Source organism: Scyliorhinus canicula, chromosome 6 (assembly GCF_902713615.1).
Source record: "Scyliorhinus canicula chromosome 6, sScyCan1.1, whole genome shotgun sequence".
In the NCBI taxonomy this organism is placed as follows: domain Eukaryota; kingdom Metazoa; phylum Chordata; class Chondrichthyes; order Carcharhiniformes; family Scyliorhinidae; genus Scyliorhinus; species Scyliorhinus canicula.
In genome coordinates this window covers 41,289,062-41,312,117 of record NC_052151.1, presented here as the reverse complement: position 1 = coordinate 41,312,117, position 23,056 = coordinate 41,289,062, and the positions used below count along the sequence as shown (strand labels likewise).

The following is a 23,056-nucleotide window of genomic DNA, read 5'->3' as shown; positions in this document are numbered from 1 at the left end:
CGTCGTACCTATAGTATACGGGCAGTGCCGTAATACATATAATATACCACGAGTGGTGTTCACCACAGGACGACAAATCAGACAGAGACGGAACAGCCAGTGAGCATTCTGCAATTCTGGTTAAGTCTTTAAGAAAGTGCCTGTGCTCAGTGGCATGATACAGGAGCATGAAGAGCCTGTATTAAAGCATCTGCAAGATGTTAATGTTAAAGGGACAGAGCATGAGAAGCCGTGGAATTTCACTCGGGAGTTTAAGTTTGAGGCCAATGAGTATTTCACAAATGAGGTGATCACGGAAATGTATCAGTTGGATTCATGTCCGCTTAAATCATTCTTTGCTGAACCAGAAATCATGGGATGTACAGGCTGCAAGATCGACTGGAGGGAGGGCAAAAACGTAACGAAGAAAACAACTAAAATGGAACTGAAGCACAAAGATCAAAGCGCTCACAGAACAGTTACAAAAACCGTACCAAATGAATTGTTCTTTAATTTCTTCAGTCCTCCTGCAGTTCCACAGCGTGGAACATTAAGCAAAGGTTCGGCAGCCAAACTCAGGGCTGACTTTGAAATTGGCAGCCTCCTGCGTGAACACATAATTCCCGGTGCAATGTTGTATTTTACAGGAGAGATCATTGCAAACAATGCTGAATCTGACGATGACTACTACGGATATATGTTTGAAGGTTTCGAAGAAGATGCAGAAAGCAATGGCTTGGAAGGTGTGACAGATGAAACAGATGAGGACTAGTATGAATTACTTATAGATCTTTCTCGCAGAAGCAAGGACGGGCTCAATGAAAAGGCTCAAGAAACTCTACTCTGGTGGTCACGGGGGACGTCCAGACCGCGCTGGACAGAGGGAAGCAGGAGCTTTGAGATGGTGCATCCAAGCATAGAAACTGCAATCAAAGCTGCTGATATCACAGAGGACCAGCCGCTGACCAAGATAGATACAGAAGAAATCATCCCAAGAAAACGGCTCCAGAGGTACTTGGTGACTCGTTCCAGGTCTTTGAAACAATTCCTGCAGTCAATTCACATTTCATCGAGAACACTGCAGGTGAGTGGGAAGACATTGATCATGCAGATGATGACAGAAACTCTGATGTTGGAGAGTTTGACGACTCAAAGACTGAAACAGTGGAGATCCTTGAGGATTCTGACCACGAATGGGAAGACATCGATGATGACAGCAACTCGCATGTTGAAGTGATTGGCATCTCCGGGAGTGACCCAGAGGTAAAGTTGATGACAATCTCACTATGCAGCTCAACCGATCACTCATACATTCTTGAACTAGACCATGAATATTGTCGTGATTGCTCCTGGGGTTAGGGTGGGCCTTGTTTGCTCAAATCTTATATTTTATTGCTCGACGCCACCCACTGTCCCCAAAACCCTCTTTTCTTTGGCTTTTCTTTCTCCCCAACATTTCTTTTTGCTTCTCTTTCTATCTTTATCTTCTTTCTTTTCGGGTGGGCGATTGGTGTTATTATGCGATAGTGTGTCACAGAAAGGAGCCACCAATGGTTGTGTCCGGGAAGATGTGGCACAACATTCAGCAGTTCTCTTTGTACTCCTTCCCACAATCATCTGTACTTCCCATAGTTCATCCTTAGTCCAACTGAGTTCCGAACCGTTAGCCTTCCCAATATCTCCCCCTGCCATCACCTTATTTCCATCACTACCCCTAACTCTTTCCTCTTGAACTAAACCCTTTTAGCACTCCCTCACACTTGCCAGAGTCATTTGTTTCAGTCATCCCTTCAATCACTTGCTCGCATACCCAGCCAGGGCAGGTAGCTAAAAGCCAGAATGTTTAATTAGATGTGGATACCTATAACTCCATCAAGTGGAATTGTACATGGATAAAAATGCTCTGTATGCACTTCAGGTTGTTAATGTGCACTGTCATTACATTGAAAGATTAATGTTTGAGGGACTATTGTTACAAATATATATTGTTTTATAAATTTAGAGTACCCAATTCATTTTTTCCATTTAAGGGGCAATTTAGTGTGGCCAATCCACCTAACCTGCACATCTTTGGGTTGTGGGGGTGAAACCCATGGAGACACGGGGAGAATGTGCAAACTCCACACGGACAGTGACCCAGGGCCAGGATTCGAACCTGGGACCTCAGTGCTGCAGTCCCAGTGCTAACCACTGCGCCACATGTGGCCCCTGTTACAAATATATTAAGAGTTAATTTTATATTGAGTGTTTGTGATTCTGAGATCATTGTCATAAATTATTTTATTTATATGTTAAGATATAATTTACTGCACATACATCATTAAATCATTTGAGTAAATTAATAACACAGTAAATGAGAACAACTAATATCTATTTGTTTGCTCATTTTCATATCCTAATTTATTGAACTGTTATCATCAGCTCATGCTTCATATATATACTTGTACTGGTGCAACTGTGAAAGGTTAGTTCCACAAACTGCCACTAGATGGAGCCCTGTGCATGTGTTCAATGCAACCGCGTATTAGTCAAAAGTCAACTTAATGGCCTAGATTTTGCATTCAACAGTGAAGAGATGGTGCTCGTCCTTTGCCTAAAAGGATTTGGCAGGTTCTGTGGTGTCAATTTCCTCCATTACAACAACAATTTCATTTTGGTGCCAACTATAGGAGATTACAGGTGACCAAGGAATTAGTGAAGACATCAAACAAGTTGAGCAGTCAGTCAGACTGTAGAATTCTCACAGGCAGCAAAGCAGGAAGTAAAAAGCGCAGATTATCATTTGTGTTTCAATAATTTTGCAGAGAGTGAAATAAAGATTGGGGCATTTAGAAGCAAATGTAAAATATGAATTGTGTCTTATTATTTTAATAATCTGTGGAATTTTTATCATGGAATGCAGGGAATGTGACTCCAAATTTCTAAAGTTAGTTTTTCAGGGCCAGAGAAGTTGTCCGACGTAACTATAATATGGTCTGTGATAAAAATTCAATTATACCTCATTTAACATGACTTAACATTTCCGTACATTTTTGTCAGTGAGAACAGTGCATAAAAAGCTGAAATAATGTGGAGATGCCGGCGTTGGACTAGGGTGGGCACAGTTAGAAGTCTTACAACACCAGGTTAAAGTCCAACAGGTTTGTTTCAAATCACTAGCTTTCAGAGCGCAGCTCCTTCCTCAGGATTCACCTGCTAGTGATTTGAAACAAACCTGTTGGACTTTAAGCTGGTGTTGTAAGACTTCTTACTAAAAAGCTGAAGTTCAAGTCTAATCAGTGATTTCTGTTGATTCCATCTGTGAAGACTGCAATAGTGCACCGTGTGAAGGAGCAGGGTATCACTGACACTAACTTTCTAATTTCCTCTATCAGACTGCTTCCTGTTTTTCCTTTATTCCAATTTCTTTTATTTTATTACTTTTAGTCTGTGGACATATAATCAGAATATGCTTTAAGCAGAAGTGTGCTTGCAGGAAAGTGCTTGCCAGGACATGTGTTCCTAGGTTTCATAGTTTTGCAGAGCGAAACAGGCTCATTGGCACCGAGTGAATCTCAGGAATCAGTTTTGGAGGAAGTCAGTTCGATTGACTGGCTGGCAATCTGCGGGTTGGCCAAGGAGAGTGTTCTGCCTGACAACAGTCAACGATTGGTCCCCGTGTGATGCTTTCTGAAAGAGCCTGGCAAAAATATTTAGACCTTGGAAGGAGAGGGAACACTCTGGGCACAATTCTCCATTTCAGAGACTAAGTGCTGAAGCCGGGACTGAATCAATCGGCGAACTTCTACGCCAGAAAGTGGCGCCGCACCTCGGCCATTTCATCAACCGTTAATGGGCTAGTGCTGGCTCCACGTGGATCGATTCCAATGAAAAACGGTGTCCGATTCGCCAGACTCGTGAGTGACACTCGAGAGGCTGACAAGCTGCAGCCGCATACAAGCACTCTACTCCCCACACACACTCATCCCAGCCAACAACATGGCAGCAAGAGGAGTGGTACCCAGGTTCACTGATGCTGAACCCGAGACCCTACTGGACATCATGGAGGAGAGATAGGCCACACTGTACCCCAGGGTGGGAAGGAGGCTGCCACCCACTGCCGTGCACCAGGCCTGGGCGCAGGTAGCAGAAGTCATGAGTGCCATTGGCAACACCACTCGGACCAACACTGCCAGGACCGGCCAGCAGTGCAGGAATAAAATGCACAAGCTCCTCAGGGCTGCCAGGGTGAGTAGGCAGCACTGTGCCCTTGCCACTGACCCCGCCTGAAACCCCCCCCCACCCAAACCGGACAGCGACCGAACCCCCATCCTGCACCACATACCAGCACCTATACCAGCCATCTTGGCCGAGTGCCCTGGCCATGAAGACCACCAGCTACCCACCCTGTACCCGGGCAGCACGGGAGCCTCCAATCTGCAGCCCGGAAACACCCGGAGCACCAGTCTGGCGACGACACTGACTTCCCGTCACAGCTGTCACCAACACCCTCCATCATCCCAGAGACACTGTCCTCGGTTGGGCCTGTTGGCGAATGTGCACCACACACCTACATCAGGTGGAGGTAGGAACCCCCGAGGGGGTGGACAGTGGGAGGGGAGCCCGACCCCAGGGACTAGCTGCTGTAACAGACAGGTTTCGGTCTTCTGGAAAGGGCGGAGATTCAGTTGCAGAGCCAGGGACTGCACGATGGGGGGTTGACAGCCAATCCGGCGCCTGCAGGCGCAGTTGGTGGAGTCCAACCGTCAGCAAGAGATGTTGCCGGCCATTTACCAGGGCAACCTGGACACTGCAGCGGCACACCAAAGTCTGGCCCAGTCACAGTGGGCCATGGCCAAGGGCGTCGGTGGCATTGCCCAGGGGCTGGCTGGCATGGCACACACCAAGAGGGAGGTGGTGCAGTCACTGCACAGATCCAGAAGTTGGTGGCACAGTCACAGTGTGATGTGGCGCTGTTCCAGAGGGAGGTGGTCCACCCCCTGTGCTCCATGGCCACGAGTATCAAGACCCTTGGTTGAGATGGGAGTGGGCCTCCAGGACCAACAGCGCCAGATGGCAGGGGGATCCTCAGGGATCAGCTCCGCTTGCATCCACTTCCCATGGAGTAGTCCAGGGTCCATCGGGCACCCTGAGGAATGAGGAGGTGATGTGGCTTGTGCCAGTGACCCCCGCAGGGGAGGTGCCAGTACACCACATAATCTTGTACCCCCCCCGTCCCTGATGGGCAGAACAGGGTGGCACCATGCCACCTGGTAATTCTTCTTGGCGGAGGCAGAGCATTGCAGAGGCCCCGGAGAATACCGGGTCAGGCTAGCTAATGATATGCAAGTGGCGTTTAATGTACATGCGGAGTAGAACGCATTAATGATGCTGTCATGGCACCGGAGCAAGGTGCCTTGTGGCTTCACGACCAATACTCCACCAATTACCTTTCTCGGTTCCAGTGTCAGCTGACGGACTATCCCGCCCTCTCTCTCTCTCTCTCTCTACCTGAAGGAACTGCTTCATTGTTCTAAAATCAGTGAGCGCCTGGCACATATTTGCCGTAAACTTGAAATGATCCTGAATCCACAAAAAAAGTAGACAACCCTGCCGGAGAAGGAAGAGGAGCTTTGTTTTCTCCCGCTCTCTGCTGCCGGTTGTCTCTGTGAATCTGCAGTGAAGATCGTTACAAGGAAAAGCAAGTATCCAATTGAGCTTGAGAAAGAAACTAACTGGAAGACATCCATCTGAATCAAAAATCCTTATCCTTTTATTTTATTCATATTTTCTTTACATCTCAACCATTGTTTTCTCTCTGTTGTTTGTCTGTGTGTTTGTGTGTGCAGTGTTAGAAAGAGGGGAGTGTGTTGGGAATCAGATAGTAGATAGCCAGTATTCTTTGCCTATTTAATTACTATTACTGTTAATAATAAAAGGTTACTTGTGTTTAAATTTACAAACATGGTGGCTAGTCAATTTAACTCAACCTAAGCCATGGGAATTAATATAAAATCTAATTTTGCTTGTGTTGCGACTCCAGGTCAAGTGGGTCCGGGATATATCCCGCACTAGCCCAGGGTAGCGTAACACCACATTTTGCTGTGTAGATGTCCAGAAGTAGTTGTCAGTTTTATAGAGTAATGATGGCGAATGCTGACAATTTCACCATCATTACTACAGCAAATTCTGGGCCATTTGTTAACCAAGGTTGATTGAGATCACAAAATTACACATTTGGTGGCTGATTGCTTTGTGATTACTTACTCTACATTGACAGATGCTTTAAATGATCACTTATACTTATAAGCAGGATAATTGCAAACAAGTAGTGACTTTAAATAATAAAGAAAATATAGCTCGCTGTAAATACTCACGTTAACTACTGTCAAGCACATAATATATTAACAGAAGCAAATCATGAGCAGGCTAGGTGGATTGGCCATGATAAAATTGGCCCTTGGTCCCAGGGATGTGCAGGGTAGGTGGGGTTGTGGGGACAGGGTGGGGGAGTAGGCTTGGGTACGCAGCTCTTCCAGAGGGTCGGTGCAGACTCGATGGGCTGAATGGCCTCCTTCTGCACTGTAGGGATTCTATGGTTCTCAAGTTGATTATTAAAATTGTTTTAAAGCAGTGTAACATGAAACACCAGGGCAATTCATGTAAACAATGCATACAGCACCAAAAACGCAATTGATTCATGTTCGGTTGCATTATGCTGCATATCGTTGCTGAGAATGTTGACTGGTAAGGTTTGCGCTGCCTTTGATTTAACCTGCAGCATACACTTGTTGATTTGTCCCCTGTTTATCCCTTAATTCCTGAATAACAATACCTGGCCTTGGTATGGCTGGTATCACACCTCTATCCTTTACTCCTTCACTCACATTGTTCATTGCATTGGAATACCAACATTCTTAAGACACTTGTCATTCATAGAATTAAAGAATTTACAGTGCAGAAGGAGGCCATTTGGCCCATCGAGTCTGCACCGGCCATTGGCACCCCACCCAAGGCCACACTTCCACCCTATCCCCGTAACCCAGTAATCCCACCCAACCTTTTTGATACACTAAGGGCAATTTGGCCAATCCACCTAACCTGTATATCTTTGGACTGTGGCAGGGAACCGGAGCACCCGGAGGAAGCGCACACAGACATGGGGAGAACATGCAGACTCCGCACAAACAGTGACCCAAGCTGGGAATCGAACCTGGGACCCTGGAGTTGTGAAGCAACTGTGCTAACTACTGTGTGACAGTGCTGCCCCTTATGCCATTCCATTGAAAATACTGAACACATTAATTTTCATTTATTAGAAAGTATTTTTATTTGAAAGCTTTCTCCCAAAAAATTGCATTGTTTTAATTTGTGAATGGAATTGTTTGAAGGTTTTTTCGTTACAATTGCAATCATCACGGGTGCAATATCTGAGTCTGACGGATTTCAGTAATATTTTGCGAATGGATGATGTTACCTCCCTGTTCTAAAGATTATGTGTAGCTACTGGGGCCAGATAGTGTATGCCGACACAGATAAATGCACAATGTTCTACATTTACTGATTAAGTGATTTATTTGAAGATATAAATAGGTTTAAGATGCTGCAAAACAGATTACTTGGCCGCTGATGCAGCTGCAGACAGGTTGATACTGATCTTTATTCAATCCTTACTAAAACCACATAATATTCTGTCACTGTTTATAAATGGTCAGAGCAGTTTCTTTTAAACAGAGGAACTTTGCATTTGCTGCAAACTTGCGTAAATTATTTTGAGAATGTTTGATCCCATACCTGATATCAGTTCTCCCCCATGCCCTTGCTTCAGACACGAAAAGACTGCCTTTTGCTGATAGGCGCAATCAATGCAGGCTTGGACAGCCTGCTGCAGAACCATGGAAGCCCTGGCAGGTCCAAAATGATCTGGTAGCTGCTGCAACTTCTTTTTATCAAGATGTGGCCCGGCACAGGCATGTTTGTTGACATATATGCAAACTACAATAAAGAAAGATCAGACATGTTAAGGATATGTGACAGCTTATAATAATACAACTGTTAGCTCACATCAAGTTGCCACTTTGTCATTTTCCCTTCAGAAATCTTCACTCAAATGCTTCCAAAGCTTTCTGCAATGGGCATGGAGTTTTCAACCTTCAGCTTCAGGGAGTGAAATGAACACTCCAAGTTCCCCGGGAGCTTGTGGTGTAACAACATCTCAAATCTGGCTGAAATGAAATGAAAATCGCTTATTATCACAAGTAGGCTTCAAATGAAGTCACTGTGTGATGCGACCATCAATTCATGCGAGACAGAGAGTTGAAGTGAACAGTGGCTTTAATCGACTAGAACAGTGCCTGCCTGCGACTGCTCTGCTTGTGAGAGCCGCCTACAGGGCTGCTGCTCTTTATACCTCCCCTCAAGGGGAGGAGCCAGGGGCGGAGCCCACAAGGGCACCAACATGATACATTCTGTGTTATGTCATACAATGGTCCATAGGTGGAGCCCACATGGGCAACAGCGTGATACAGTGTAATACATGGTGAATGGTCAGTACAATACGTTCACCACACTGTGAAAAGCCCCTAGTCGCCACATTCCGGCGCCTGTTCGGGGAGGCTGGTACGGGAATTGAACCGTGCTGCTGGCCTTCATTGGTCTGCTCTAAAAGCCAGCTCTTTAGTCCTGTGCTAAACCAGCCCCAAACCTGTCCTCAAAGATTTCCTCTGTTCAGCATTTGTGATGAAATGGTGAAGATATTCTAAAAGGGGAAATCTTCCAATATTCATTTGATAACATTTTGTTTCAAAAATCAACAGTGTAACAATGAGGGTAAAGAAAAGTAGAATGGTACAGGAGGGGGTACAGAGACGAACTGACATGATGCACCAGCAAGAACAGATCATGCGGAGAATAGCAGTTAAAAAATGTTTTATTAAAGGCACTTTATGTGAACACATAAAGCATTCACAATACAAAGGATGAATTAATGGCATAAATTAAGATAAATGGTTCAGAGAGAAGAATAATAATAGCTTATTGTCACGAGTAGGCTTCAATGAAGTTACTGCGAAAAGCCCCGAGTCGCCACATTCCAGCGCCTGTTCGGGGAGGCTGGTACGGGAATTGAACCCGTTAGAAAGGGGAGAGGGTGTTGGGAATCAGATAGTAGATAGCCAGTATTTTTTGCCTATTTAATTATTATTACTGTTAATAATAAAAGGTTACTTGTGTTTAAATTTACAAACATGGTGACTAGTCAATTTAACTCAACATAAGCCATGGGAATTAATATAAAATCTAATTTTGTTTGTGTTGCGACTCCAGGTCAAGTGGGTTCGGGATATATCCCGCACTAGCCCAGGGTGGCGTAACACCACATTTTGCTGTGTAGATGTCCAGAAGTAGTTGTCAGTTTTATAGAGTAATGATGGCGAATGCTGACAATTTCACCATCATTACTACAGCAAATTCTGGGCCATTTGTTAACCAAGGTTGATTGAGATCACAAAATTACACATTTGGTGGCTGATTGCTTTGTGATTACTTACTCTACATTCACAGATGCTTTAAATGATCACTTATACTTATAAGCAGGATAATTGCAAACAAGTAGTGACTTTAAATAATAAAGAAAATATAGCTCGCTGTAAATACTCAAGTTAACTACTGTCAAGCACATAATATATTAACAGAAGCAAATCATGAGCAGGCTAGGTGGATTGGCCATGATAAAATTGCTCCTTGGTCCCAGGGATGTGCAGGTTAGGTGGGGTTGTGGGGACAGGGTGGGGGAGTGGGCCTGGGTAGGCAGCTCTTCCAGAGGGTCGGTGCAGACTCGATGGGCTGAATGGCCTCCTTCTGCACTGTAGGGATTCTGTGGTTCTCAAGTTGATTATTAAAATTGTTTTAAAGCAGTGTAACATGAAACACCAGTGCAATTCATGTAAACAATGCATACAGCACCAAAAATGCAATTAGATTCATGTTCGGTCTCATTATGCCGCAAATGGTCGCTGAGAAAGTTGACTGGCCCGCGCATTACAAGCCAGCTGTTTAGCCCACTGTGCTAAACCAGCCCCTTCATTGTTATAGAGACGATTATAGAGACATGGGACCTGAAGTGCAGTATCAGATTGCCACTGTACTCCTAGTTTCTTACCCAAAGTTCTGTTTCATCTGATCTCCTACTCAGGCCAGGCAAGATCAGAGTCGTGCAGTGTGTCCCTGGAGCCTAGCGGTGACGTGCAGCTCTGTCGAAGGGAAGGAGTCCACATCCTCTTTTTTAGTGTCACTAGCAGCTGTACACTTTTTTTCAAAAAATCTTTATTCATTCAAGGAATGTGGGCATCGCTGGCTAGGCCAGCAATGGTTTAGCACAGTGGGCTAAACAGCTGCCTTGTAATGCAGAACAAGGCCAGCAGCACAGGTTCAATTCCCGTACCGGCCTCCCCGAACAGGCGCCGGAATGTGGCGACTAGGGTTTTTTTACAGTAACTTCATTGAAGCCTACTCGTGACAATAAGCCTTTCAGAAGGTGGTAGTGAGCTGCCTTCTTGAACTGCTACAGTCACTGTGGTGTAAGTACATCCACAATGCTGTTAAGGAGGGAGTTCCAGGATTTTGACTCGGTGAAAGTGAAGTAACGGTGATACATTTCCAAATCAGGATGGTGAGTGACTTGGAGGGGAATTTACAGCTGGTCATGTTCCCATGCTGCCCTTGTCCTTCTAGTTGGTAATGGTCATGGCTTTAGAAGGTGCTGTCTAACGAGCTTTGGTGAGTTCCTGCAGTGCACCTTATAAATGCTGCACACGGCTGCCACTGTGCGTTGATGGTGGGTTGCTTTGTCCTGGATGGTATTGAACTTATTGAGTGTCGTTGCAGCTGCACTCAGTGCAGAGCAGGTAAGTTGAAAGGTCCCTGAGAAGCTAGGGAGACTTGGGGGGAGTGGAGAGAGACCCCTGGGAAATCAGGGTGTGGGAGGAATTCCATGGCAGTGCTGAGATAATCCCCTAGGGGGTCAGTGGTGTGGGGGGAAAGTCCCAAAGGGGGTCACTGCGGGTCTATATTGTAGTTACCCAGAGGTTAGAGGAATCATAGAATCCCTACAGTGCAGAAGGAGGCCGTTCGACCGATCAAATCAGCACCGACCCTCCGAAAAAAATAAATATTCCAAGGTGCACAACATTTGAAAAGATAGAATGAAAAAGGTGGTGGGAACCCCCAATAGTCAAGGATGATGTCAGGACATTAGAGAGAAAGATTTCTGGCTTGGGTTATCACAAAGTAGAATCAACATGACTGTAGGTTAGAAATAGCAAGATTCAGAATGCCAATGGGAGTAATTTATAGGTTTCATAACAGCACTAAAACCATTGGAAAGAGCATTAGGATGAAATTATTGGAGCATATTGTTACGATCCTTGAAGAGACCACTAAGATTTAAAGAGAAATTCAAACACCCAATGATTAGCTGAAATAAATTACCACACAAAATTTTACATTTTTGAACAAAACCTTTGCTGCATAAAACAATTAAACAAAGCAAGCAGTACTAACTTAATACTGTAGTTAAGAGTGTAGCCCAGTTCCCCTTACTTCCTTATCATACTTTACAAAACCTTGAGGATTCTTTCACGTCTCCTTTGGAATTTAAATTAAGTATGCCACAGCACTTCGAAATTCACTTTGATTTGTACTCCATGTTCCAACTATTCTCTAGGTTATGAGTTCCTACAATTAGCTTTTAGTTAAACGATCCTCCAATTTTCCTTCGAACTGCCCGCGAGTGTGGACTTCTTAATTCAATCTTGGGCCTGACTGTATTCCTGCTCAGTGACTTAAAAATCATGAATATCCATGATTCCTAATGGTGTAAGCTCCTTGTCCTTGCTTTGGAAGGCACAGATTGTTTCACTGCTCCTGTAAGAGTCATTCTCTCCGCCTTCTCCAAACACACTGTTATAGATTTCTTCCTCGAGCTCCAAACTAGGCAAATCTTCCAGCCTCATTTCCTTTAGGAACTTCATCACTACACTGAGCTGAGCTGCCATTCACATTCCATACAGTGAACAATAAAAGTAGTATTTTTGTTTGCTTAAGATGCAAGTCGACTAACATTTATCTCTTTCTCTCTCTCGACTCAGTGAGCCACAATTATCTCTGTTTGTTTCCAAACTGAATTACTGATTCTCTGGCTCTGTAAGCAAAGCAAACAGATAAATTAACAAAGGAACCTTCTAACCCTAACATGACACCTCCATGGTAATGTGGCATTCCTGGGGTGTTCCCAACAGAAATGTAAACCAATTATCCTTTGCCTTTGAACCAAACCTTTGATTCTGGGGCCCATATGACTAATTTATATCTCGGAGTCCAAAAATAAACTGCTTGGTTTACAAAGTCGCTTTTAGTTGCTTTGATCAGTGACATACATGAATAATCCAAATCCCTTGGTAAAATAACTGTAGATGTCCTGTCCCTACCAATACCTCAGAGGTAAGTGATCCATTGTTCAATTTTCTCCCTGCTAATGTAAGGATCCTCATGTTTAAATCTTGCTTTCCTGTGTAATCCCCTTTATGTTCTGTCTTGCTGCTACAATGCTGCAGACTGTGCTTTTACCTTTTGTATCTGGGCGATTATTGAAACGTCCCCGGTACAAGATGCTATTTGGACTGGGCAACACGGTAGCATTGTGGATAGCACAATTGCTTCACAGCTCCAGGGTCCCAGGTTCGATTCCCGGCTTGGGTCACTGTCTGTGCGGAGTCTGCACATCCTCCCCGTATCTGCGTGGGTTTCCTCCGGGTGCTCCGGTTTCCTCCCACAGTCCAAAGATGTGCAGGTTAGGTGGATTGGCCGTGCTAAATTGCCCTTAGTGTCCAAAATTGGCCTTAGTGTTGGGTGGGGCTACTGGGTTATGGGGATGGGGTGGAGGTGTGGACCTTGGGTAGGGTGCTCTTTCCAAGAGCCGGTGCGGACTCGATGGGCCAAATGGCCTCCTTCTGCACTGTAAAATTCTATGATAAAATTCTGTGACTCCCCTCAATCCAGTGTGTTATTTGGCAGGGTCCAGTGATGTCACTTTGATAGACTTGGCTAGCAGCCAATCAACTCTTGTAGAATTCCAAGACTTATTCAGTTCTCAATTTTGATTAGTAGAGCACTTTGCCGCTTCTGGAAAGACGAAGGCCAACTCACTTTTGAGATCAGTTCTGTTTAACGCAGGAAAGAGCAGTTAGGGGCTCACTCTATCAGCTAAGGCTGGCATTTAACTTCTGATTAAAGTACTGCAAGCAGTCTCTGTAGCCAGGCCCCTGAAAGCCTAACCTCTGTTTGAAAGGCTGAGGAAGGCACAGTGCTGACAGCTCTCTCCTGAGACCTCTAAAGGTCTGGGGGGGGGGGGGGGGGGGGGGGGAATCCTTTCTCTCTGCCCTGCAGCCAGAAAGCCGGCACAAAGGCCAGACAAGCATTCGAGCGGCGGAGTGGACGGAAAACCCTCTTTTAAATTCTCAGAGAATTTCAAGATTGTCTCCGTGAGACTGAGAGCCAATCTGATAGAGGTCAGATAAGAGAAAGTGACTCCCCAGAGGAAATTCCATAGCCTGCGGGTTTTAATTGAAGGCACAAACTAGAAGTTCCGATCCAACAAGTGGATTTCAACATTTCACATCCCAAAATGATCGTTGACTACATAGACCACAACCTCAGCAGGAAAGATACTCATCTCTCACACTCTTTTAATTCCTGTTATTTTGATCCTTCACTACCCCATTGTGTGTCTGCCTTGTGTGTGTGTGTGTGTGTGGTTGGAGGCTGGGACGGTGGTTGGGGAGTAATTAGATTAGCAGACTGTTGTCGCCATTACATGTTTAACTTGTCTCTTGTTATAAATAAAGCTCTTTTGTGTTATAGTTACAAATCTAGAGCCTGTAAGTTATTGGAGCAGTCGAGAGCCAAAGATCCCACAAACTTTACACAAATTATAGGTTAATTCACTTATGTTGGGACTCCAGGGACTGTGGGACTGGGATTGACTGTGCACTCGCCCAGGGTGTTGTAACATCGTAGCACAGTGGTGTGGTTAGCACGAATGCTTCACAGCACAAGGGATCCAGGTTCGATTCCCGGCCTGGTCACTGTCTGTGTGGAGTCTGCACGTTCTCCCCATGTCTCCGTGGGTTTCCTCCGGGTGCTCCGGTTTACTCCCACATGTCCTGAAAGGCGTGCTTGTTAGGTGAATTGGACATTCTGAATTCTCCCTCAGTGTACCTCAACAGGCACCAGAATGAGGCGACGAGGGGCGTTTCACAGTATCTTCATTGCAGCGTTAAGGTAAGCCTACTTAATAAGAACATAAGAACATAAGAACTAGGAGCAGGAGTAGGCCATCTGGCCCCTCGAGCCTGCTCCGCCATTCAATTAGATCATGGCTGATCTTTTGTGGACTCAGCTCCACTTTTCGGCCCGAACATCATAACCCTTAATCCCTTTATTCTTCAAAAAACTATCTATCTTTACCTTAAAAACATGTAATGAAGGAGCCTCAACTGCTTCACTGGGCAAGGAATTCCATAGATTCACAACCCTTTGGGTGAAGAAGTTCCTCCTAAACTCAGTCCTAAATCTACTTCCCCTTATTTTGAGGCTATGCCCCCTAGTTCTGCTGTCACCCGCCAGTGGAAACAACCTGCCCGCATCTATCCTATCTATTCCCTTCATAATTTTAAATGTTTCTATAAGATCCCCCCTCATCCTTCTAAATTCCAACGAGTACAGTCCTAGTCTACTCAACCTCTCCTCATAATCCAACCCCTTCAGCTCTGGGATTAACCTAGTGAATCTCCTCTGCACACCCTCCAGCACCAGTACGTCCTTTCTCAAGTAAGGAGACCAAAACTGAACACAATACTCCAGGTGTGGCCGCACTAACACCTTATACAATTGCAACATAACCTCCCTAGTCTTAAACTCCATCCCTTTAGCAATGAAGGACAAAATTCCATTTGCCTTCTTAATCACCTGTTGCACTTGTAAACCTTGTGACAATAAAGATTATTATTAAAAAAACACTAACTATAATCTTATTACAAAAGCACAGGTTATGCTTTGAAACATGTCCCATTGAATTGCAATCATTTCAGGGTTGCTTATCAGTTTCTCAACCAGATGTCAGCATTCATAGAATTCACAGTGCAGAAGGAGGCCACTCGGCCCATCGAGTCTGCACCGGCTCTTGGAAAGAGCACCCTACCCGAGGTCAACACCTCCACCCTATCCCCATAACCCAGTAACCCCACCCAACACTAAGGGCAATTTTGGACACGAAGGGCAATTTATCATGGCCAATCCACCTAACCTGCACATCTTATCTTTGGACTGTGGGAGGAAACCGGAGCACCCAGAGGAAACCCACGCAGACACGGGGAGGATGTGCAGACTCCGCACAGACAGTGACCCAAGCCGGAATCGAACCTGGGACCCTGGAGCTGTGAAGCAATTGTGCTATCCACAATGCTACCGTGCTGCCCAGATTTATCTTCTCTTTAACACTTCAGCTGATAAAAATAAATCTGTGTGTGCTTTTGTGGATTTTAGAAACCGTATAAAAAAGCAGGCGGAATTTCCCCCACGGAAAACAGTAATGAAAAAAAAAAATGAAAATCGCTTATTGTCACGAGTAGACTTCAATGAAGTTACTGTGAAAAGTCCCTAGTCGCCACATTCCGGCGCCTGTTTGGGGAGGCTGGTACGGGAATCGAACCGTGCTGCTGGCCTGCCTTGGTCTGCTTTAAAAGCCAGCGATTTAGCCCAGTGTGCTAAACAGCCCCTAGTATAATTTTAGGCGAGAAAATCTGTGAAATTCCCGCCAGCCCCGATGGCACAATCTGGACTGCAGATGTAAGGCACTTTGGAAACTTTATGTGAACCGTGTGTACGATTTTTGTCTCCATGTTTACGAGATCCAGGCAGGTAGTGCAGGAGACCCCTGAATCCATCTTTCTTGCTAATCGGTGTTCCATTTTAGAGACTGATGAGGACAATGTTTCCTCAGAGAAGTGCAGCCACGGCCAAGTACATGGCACCACAGGCAGCTCAGCTTGGGAGGAAGGAGCAATAGTGAGAGGGGATTCAATAGTCAGGGGATCCGACAGGCGTTTCGTGTTGTAAAATACACTTTCGGGATGAGTGACCATCAAATGATAAAATTCTACATTCTATTTGGAAGGGTGGTAGCTCAATCTGAAGCCAGGGAGCTAAATTTGAACAACCAACATTATGAATTTATGAGGGACAAGTGAGCTGAAATGGATTGGGGAAATACATTAAAGGTATGACAGTACACAGCAATGAATAGTCTTTAAAGGATTATTACATAGTTAACAGTAATTATACATTCCTTCAAGGTGCAAACACCCAACAAGAAAAGTCAGTCAGATGAACAAAGGAAGTTAAGAATTATATGACAAGGCTGATAAATTTGCCAGAAATAGTAGGAAACCTGAGGATGTGGAGTATTATAGAATACAGCACACCATCGATCCATAGAATTCCTACAGTGCAGAAGGAGGTTATTCAGCTCATTGAGACAGCACCGACCTTCTTATAAAGCACCCTACCTCAGCCCACTATCCCGCCCCATTCCCATAACCCAACCCAACCTGCACATCTTTGGACACTAAAGGGCAATTTAGCACGGCCAATCCACCTAACCTGCACATTTTTGCACCCCCCACCCCAGACACAGAGCACCCCTCCACAAGCATCGGGAAGACCACCCCTCTGCCCCCCCCCCCTCCCCCCTCAGCACCACACAAACATCAAGACAACCTCCCTCCATAGGCACCAGGGAACTCCTCCCCTCTCCCCCCCCCCCCTTCCCATAGGCATCGGACCCACACCCCCGCACAGGCGCCTCCCACACCACACATAAGGGGAACCCCCCTCCTCCACAGGACTCACCAGAGGGCCCGCCCATGGCTATACCCCCGGGGGCAGTGCCAGGGCACTGCCGGGCCATGTCTCTCACCATCTCGGAGCTATACTTACTTGTGCACCCCCAGGTTATGAAAATCGGTAGTGATTCGTGCCGGCGTGAAGTCAGGCCGGTTGAGTGGGACGATACTTTGAATGTGGAAGTAGCGACGTTAAGCCCATTAATGATATTCAAATATATTATAAAATCTGCGAATCAGCTCATAGCCTTCTTGGGTGTGAACCTGATCGTGTCATCGGGCCGGGGGGAGCGCAAATGATGTGAGACCACTTCAGGACTTGTGCCAATGGCTAGTTTGGCCCCTAAATTGCGGCCCTATTGTAGCTACACACTGCTACCACTGTGCACCGGTGGTGGAGGGAGTGAATATTTAAGGCATTGAATGGGGTGTCAATCAAGCAGGCTGCTTTGACCTGGATGGTGTCAAGCTTCTAGAGTGTTGTTGGCAAGGAGAGAGTATTCCATCACACTTCTGGGCCGGGGTTCTCCCCTACCCGGCGGGGCGGGGGGTCCCGGTGTAGCGGAGTGGCGCCAACCACTCCGGTGTCGGGTCTCCCCAAAGGTGCGGACTTCTCCGCACCTTTGGGGGCTAGGCCTGCGCCGGAGTGGTTGGCACCACGCAGACTGCCGCCAAAACCGGCGCCAACGGCCTTTGATGCCCGCTGGCCGACACAGGGCTGGCAAAAAGGTCTTCGGCGGTTTGCGCATGCGCCGGTGCGTCAGCTGCCGCTGACATCACCACAGGCGCATGCACGGTAGGGGGGTTCTCTTCCGCCTCCACCATGGTGGAGGCGGCGGAAGAAAAAGAGTTCCCCCACGGCACTGGCCCGCTGGCCGATCGGTGGGCCCCGATCGCGAGCCTGGCCACCTTGGGGGCACCCCCTGGGGTCCGATCGTCCCGCGTCCCCCCCAGGACCCCGGGGGCCCGCTCGCGCCGCCAATCCCGCCACCACCAGAGGTGGTTGAAACCACGTCAGCGGGATTGGCCTCTCAGCGGCGGGACTTCACGGGCCGGAGAATCGCTGCAGGGGGCTTGCCGATCGGCGCGGCGCGATTCCCGCCCCCACCAATTTCCGGGTGGTGGAGAATTCCAGCCATGGCGGGGGCGGGATTTTCGCCGGCCCCGGGCGATTCTCCGACCCTGTGGGAGGTTGGAGAATTTCGCCCCTGATTTGCATCACGTAGATGGTGGATAGTCTTTGGGGAGTCAGGAGATAAGTATTTGTATGGCTGATCCAGTTCACCTTTAGGTCATGGGTAACCCCCACTGTGCACTAACACCCTCACCAAGGAGGTATCCAGCAAGAGTGAGTGAACACACAGTCATTTGGACCATTTTTGACCTTAAATAACACAGCTACTGATCTGAATTTGGTGTGTGTCTTGAGGGGGAGAAGGAAGAAATGTTTTTTTTAACTGGAATTGCTTTTAAGAATAAAAACATTAAAATGGTTTTAGAATATTATATGTTTCACTTCCGGTTGCGGGGATGCAGAGCTAAGCCGCGCGTTCGGTAGCTCCCGCTATTTTCGGTCTTTTGGGCTCCTTTAAGGGCCCGTAGCGGTACTGGTTGGATTTTTCCCCGTGTGGGAACACATCCTCTAAGATTCTCTACTGGTGGATGGACTGGACCAGGAGTGGAGCGGTCAAAAAATCGGCTTTGGAGCAGAGAAAGGTGCGAGGCAGGAAAGGCAAGTTGGCGGCGGGCGGGGAAGCAGCAGCGTGGCAGCAGTTGGCGCGGGAGCAGCAGGAGCTGCTTCAGAGCTCCTTCAGGGAGCTGAAGGCAGAGATCCTGGAACCACTTAAGGCCTCCCTGGACAAGCTCATGGCGACCCAGACGGCTCAGGGTGCGGAGATCCGAGAGCTTCGGCAAAAGGCCTCGGAGAGCAAGGATGAACTCCTGGGCCTGGCAGTGAAGGTGGAGTCGCACGAGGCGCTCCACAAGAAGTGGTCAGCGAGGATGGAGGAGATGGAGAACCGCGTCCGTCGGAAGAACCTGCAGATTCTAGGCCTCCCAGAGGGGCTGGAAGGTTCGGATTTGGGGACCTATGTGTCTATGATGCTGAACTCGCTAATGGGCGCGGGGTCGTTCCAGAGACCCTTGGAGCTGGAGGGTGCCCATCGGGTGTTGCTGCGGAAACCCAGGCCAAATGAGCCACCTCGGGCGGTGCTGGTCCGTTTTCACCGCTTCGTCGACCGTGAGTGTGTGCTGCGTTGGGCGAAGGAGAGGAGTAGTAAGTGGGAGAATGTGGAGATCAGGATCTACCAGGACTGGAGTCCGGAGGTGGCAAAGAGAAGGGCTGGTTTTAATCGGATGAAGGCAGTGCTCCACAAGAAGGGGGTCAAGTTTGGCCTGTGATGAACCATCAATCGAACGCAAGACGAGTTGCTGTACAAAAGTTAGGCTTTAATAAGCTAGAAGTTAGCCCTGCGGTCGACTACAGTAAATGGACGATCGCCGGGCGTTCTGGGTATTTATACCTCGCTCTGGAGGCGGGGTTAACTCAGCCTCTCGACCAATCGGGGAGCCGTCACATGACTGGTCTCAACCAATCGGTCGAGAGGCACATGACCGACCAGGGCCAATGGTAAGCCAGTGTTCTGCACCAATGGCAGACAGCTATGCAAATCATACCACCACAGCCTGTTACAGCCGGCACACCTCTGGGTCACTTATAAGGACCGCCAGCTCTGCTTTGACTCTCCGGAGGAGGCCTGGGCTTTCGTCCAGACAGAGAAGCTGGACTTGAACTGAGGACTGGGGGCTGGGGAACGGTGTACACAGCCCGGAGGCTTTGTCCTCCTTGGTATCCTTTCGCTTTTATTGGTTCTATTTGATGATGTCTTTTTGCTGTTCTGCTTTTTCGCTTTTCGGGACTGTTCCTATTTATTTGGGCGTTTTGTCACGTCTTTTTTTTTCTCACTGGTTGAGAGTTTGGGAGTGGTTTGCAGTCCTGTTGGGTCATGTGCCCGTCTTTTCCCGTGTGTTGGGTCGGGGGGGCGGGGCTCGGGATGGAGGAGCAGTGGGCGGGGCCGGCACTGGGAGGGGGGGGAGGGCGCGGTGGTTATGTTGAACTGGGGAGGGTCATTGGGGTGGCGGGAGCAGCCGGGGTCAGCAAGAGTCGGCTGATTTCCGGAAGTACAATGGAAGGGGTTACGCAGCTAGGGGGGGCCCTAGCTTGGCGGGGGGGGGGGGGGGGGGGGGGTGTACCAGGATGCTGCTGGAATGGCCGAGAAGGAGCTGGAGCATGTAGAGGGGGTCGGGATGGGGGTCTGTCGCCGTGGGGAACAGGCTGAGCGGAGGGCGCGGGCACGTGGCAGACAGAGGGAGGGTAATGGCTAGTCGACGGGGGAGGGGGGCAGGTAGCCCCCTGATCCGACTGATAACCTGGAATGTGAGGGGATTGAATGGGCCAGTCAAACGGGCCTGCGTGTTTGCGCACATGACGGGGCTGAAGGCGGATGTGGCCATGCTTCAGGAGATGCACCTGAAGGTGGAGGATCAGGTTAGATTGAGGAAGGGATGGGTAGGCCAAGTGTTTCATTCGGGGCTGGATGGAAAAAATCGGGGGTGGCGATCCTGGTGGGGAAGAGGGTGTTGTTTGAGGCGTTGAGTGTGGTGGCAGACAGCAGCGGGAGGTATGTGATGGTAAGCAGCAAGCTGCAGGGGGAGCGGGTGGTGCTGGTCAATGTATATGCCCCGAATTGGGACGGTGCGGGTTTCATGCGGCGTATGTTGGGCCGGATTCCAGATTTGGAGGTGGGGGGCCTGATAATGGGGGGGGGATTTCAACACGGTGCTGGATCCGCCACTGGATCGATCCAGTTCCAGGACGGGTAGGAGGCCTGCGGCAGCTAAGGTGTTGAGGGGGTTTATGGACCAGATGGGAGGGGTGGATCCATGGAGGTTTGCGAGACCGAGGGCCAGGGAATTTTCATACTCCTCCCATGTGCATAAGTCCTATTCCCGGATTGATTTTTTCATTCTGAGTAGGGCGCAGATTGCGAGGGTGGAGGATGCTGAGTATTGGGCGATAGCCATTTCTGACTATGCCCCGCACTGGGTGGACCTCGAGCTGGGGGAGGAGAGAGACCAGTGCCCGCTTTGGCGCTTGGAGATGGGGCTGCTGGTGGACAAGGAGGTGGGCAGGCGGGTTCGAGGATGTATCGAAGATACCTGGAGGCCAATGACAACGGGGAGGTCCGAGTGGGGACGGTCTGGGAGGCGCTGAAGGCGGTGGTTAGGGGGGAGTTGATCTCCATTCGAGCCAACAGGGAGAGAAGGGAGCGGCGAGAGAGGGAGAGACTGGTGGGGGAGATGGTGAGGGTGGACAGGAGGTACACGGAGGCTCTGATGGAGGGATTGCTGAGGGAGCGGCGTAGTCTCCAGGCTGAGTTCGACTTGTTGACCACCAGAAAGGCTGAAGCTCAGTGGAGGAAGGCACAGGGAGTGGTGTATAAATATGGGGAGAAGGCAAGCAGGATGCTGGCGCACCAGCTCTGTAAGCGGGATGCGGCCAGGGAGATTGATGGAGTTAAGGATAGGGGAGGAAATGTGGTGCGAAGGGGGGTAAACATTAATGGGGTCTTCAGGGACTTTTATGAGGAACTGTATCGGTCAGAACCCCCAGCGGAGGAGGGGGGGATGGGGCACTTTTTGGACCAGCTGAGATTCCTGAGGGTGGAGGAGGGACAGGTGAAGGGACTGGGGGCACCGGTTGAGCTGGAGGAGCTGGTCAAAGGGATAGGGAGCATGCAGTCGGGGAAGGCGCTGGAGCCGGATGAGTTCCCGGTCGAATTTTATAAGATGTATGCAGACCTGTTGGGCCCCCTGTTGGTTAGGACCTTCAACGAGGCAAGGGAAGGGGGGGCTCTGCCTCCGACGATGTCTTGGGCGCTGATTTCCTTGATCCTTAAGCGGGACAAGGATCCCCTGCAGTGTGGGCCATACAGGCCGATCTCACTCTTAAATGTAGATGCCAAGCTGTTGGCGAAGATTTTAGACACGAGGATAGAGGACTGTGTGCCACAGGTTATCCACGAGGATCAAACAGGGTTCGTGAAGGGGAGGCAGCTGAACACTAACATACGGAGGCTCTTGAATGTTATAATAATGCCGGCGGTAGAAGGGGAGGCGGAGATAGTGGTGGCGTGGGACGCGAGGAAGGCCTTTGATAGGGTTGAGTGGGGGTACTTGTGGGAGGTGCTGGAAAGGTTTGGGTTTGGGGAGGGGTTTGTCAGGTGGGTGGGGCTGTTATATGAGGCCCCGATGGTGAGTGTGGCCACGAATAGGAAGAGGTCGGATTATTTTCGGTTATACCGAGGGACAAGGCAGGGTGTCCCTTGTCCCCCCTGCTTTTTGCGCTGGCAATTGAACCCCTGGCCATGGCGGTGAGGGAGTCGAGGAACTGGAGGGGGCTGGTGCGGGGTGGGGAGGAACACCGAGTGTGGCTCTATGCGGATGACCTATTGTTATATGTGGCGGACCCGATGGGGAGAATGCCAGAGGTGTTGAGGATTCTTAGGGAATTTGGAGATTTCTCAGGGTACAAGCTCAATTTGGGGAAGAGCGAGCTGTTCGTTGTACACCCGGGGGGCCAGGAGGGGGGAATTGGTAGGCTCCCACTAAAAAGGACGGAGGGGAGCTTCAGGTACTTGGGGGTCCAGGTGGCCAGGAGCTGGGGGGCCTTGCATAAGTTCAACCTCACAAGGCTGGTGGAGCAAATGGAGGAGGAGTTCAAGAGATGGGACATGTTGCCGCTGTCTCTGGGGGGGTAGGGTGCAATCAGTCAAGATGACGGTGCTCCCGAGATTTCTGTTCCTGTTCCAGTGCTTCCCCATCCTTATTCCGAAGGCCTTTTTCAGGCGGGTTAACAGGAGCATTACGGGGTTTGTGTGGGCGCACAGGATCCCAAGGGTGAGACGGGTGTTCTTGGAGCGGGGCAGGGATAGGGGAGGCTGGCGCTGCCCTACCTCTGTGGGTATTATTGGGCTGCCAACGCAGCGATGGTGCGTAAGTGGGTAATGGACGGGGAAGGGGCAGCATGGAAGAGGATGGAGATGGCGTCCTGTGCGGGCACGAGCCTCGAGGCGCTGGTA

The 23,056-nt window shown here is 48.6% G+C and overlaps 1 protein-coding gene across 1 annotated transcript in view; it reads right to left on the bottom strand.

Annotated features, from left to right (window-relative positions):
* The window catches only part of scml4 (Scm polycomb group protein like 4), a 117,014-nt gene that overhangs the window by 48,680 nt on the left and 45,278 nt on the right, over window positions 1-23,056 (bottom strand). The window contains exon 4 of the mRNA XM_038801013.1: window positions 7,753-7,953. Coding sequence (XP_038656941.1) covers window positions 7,753-7,953 — 201 coding nt within the window. The remainder of the gene's footprint in view (window positions 1-7,752; window positions 7,954-23,056) is intronic.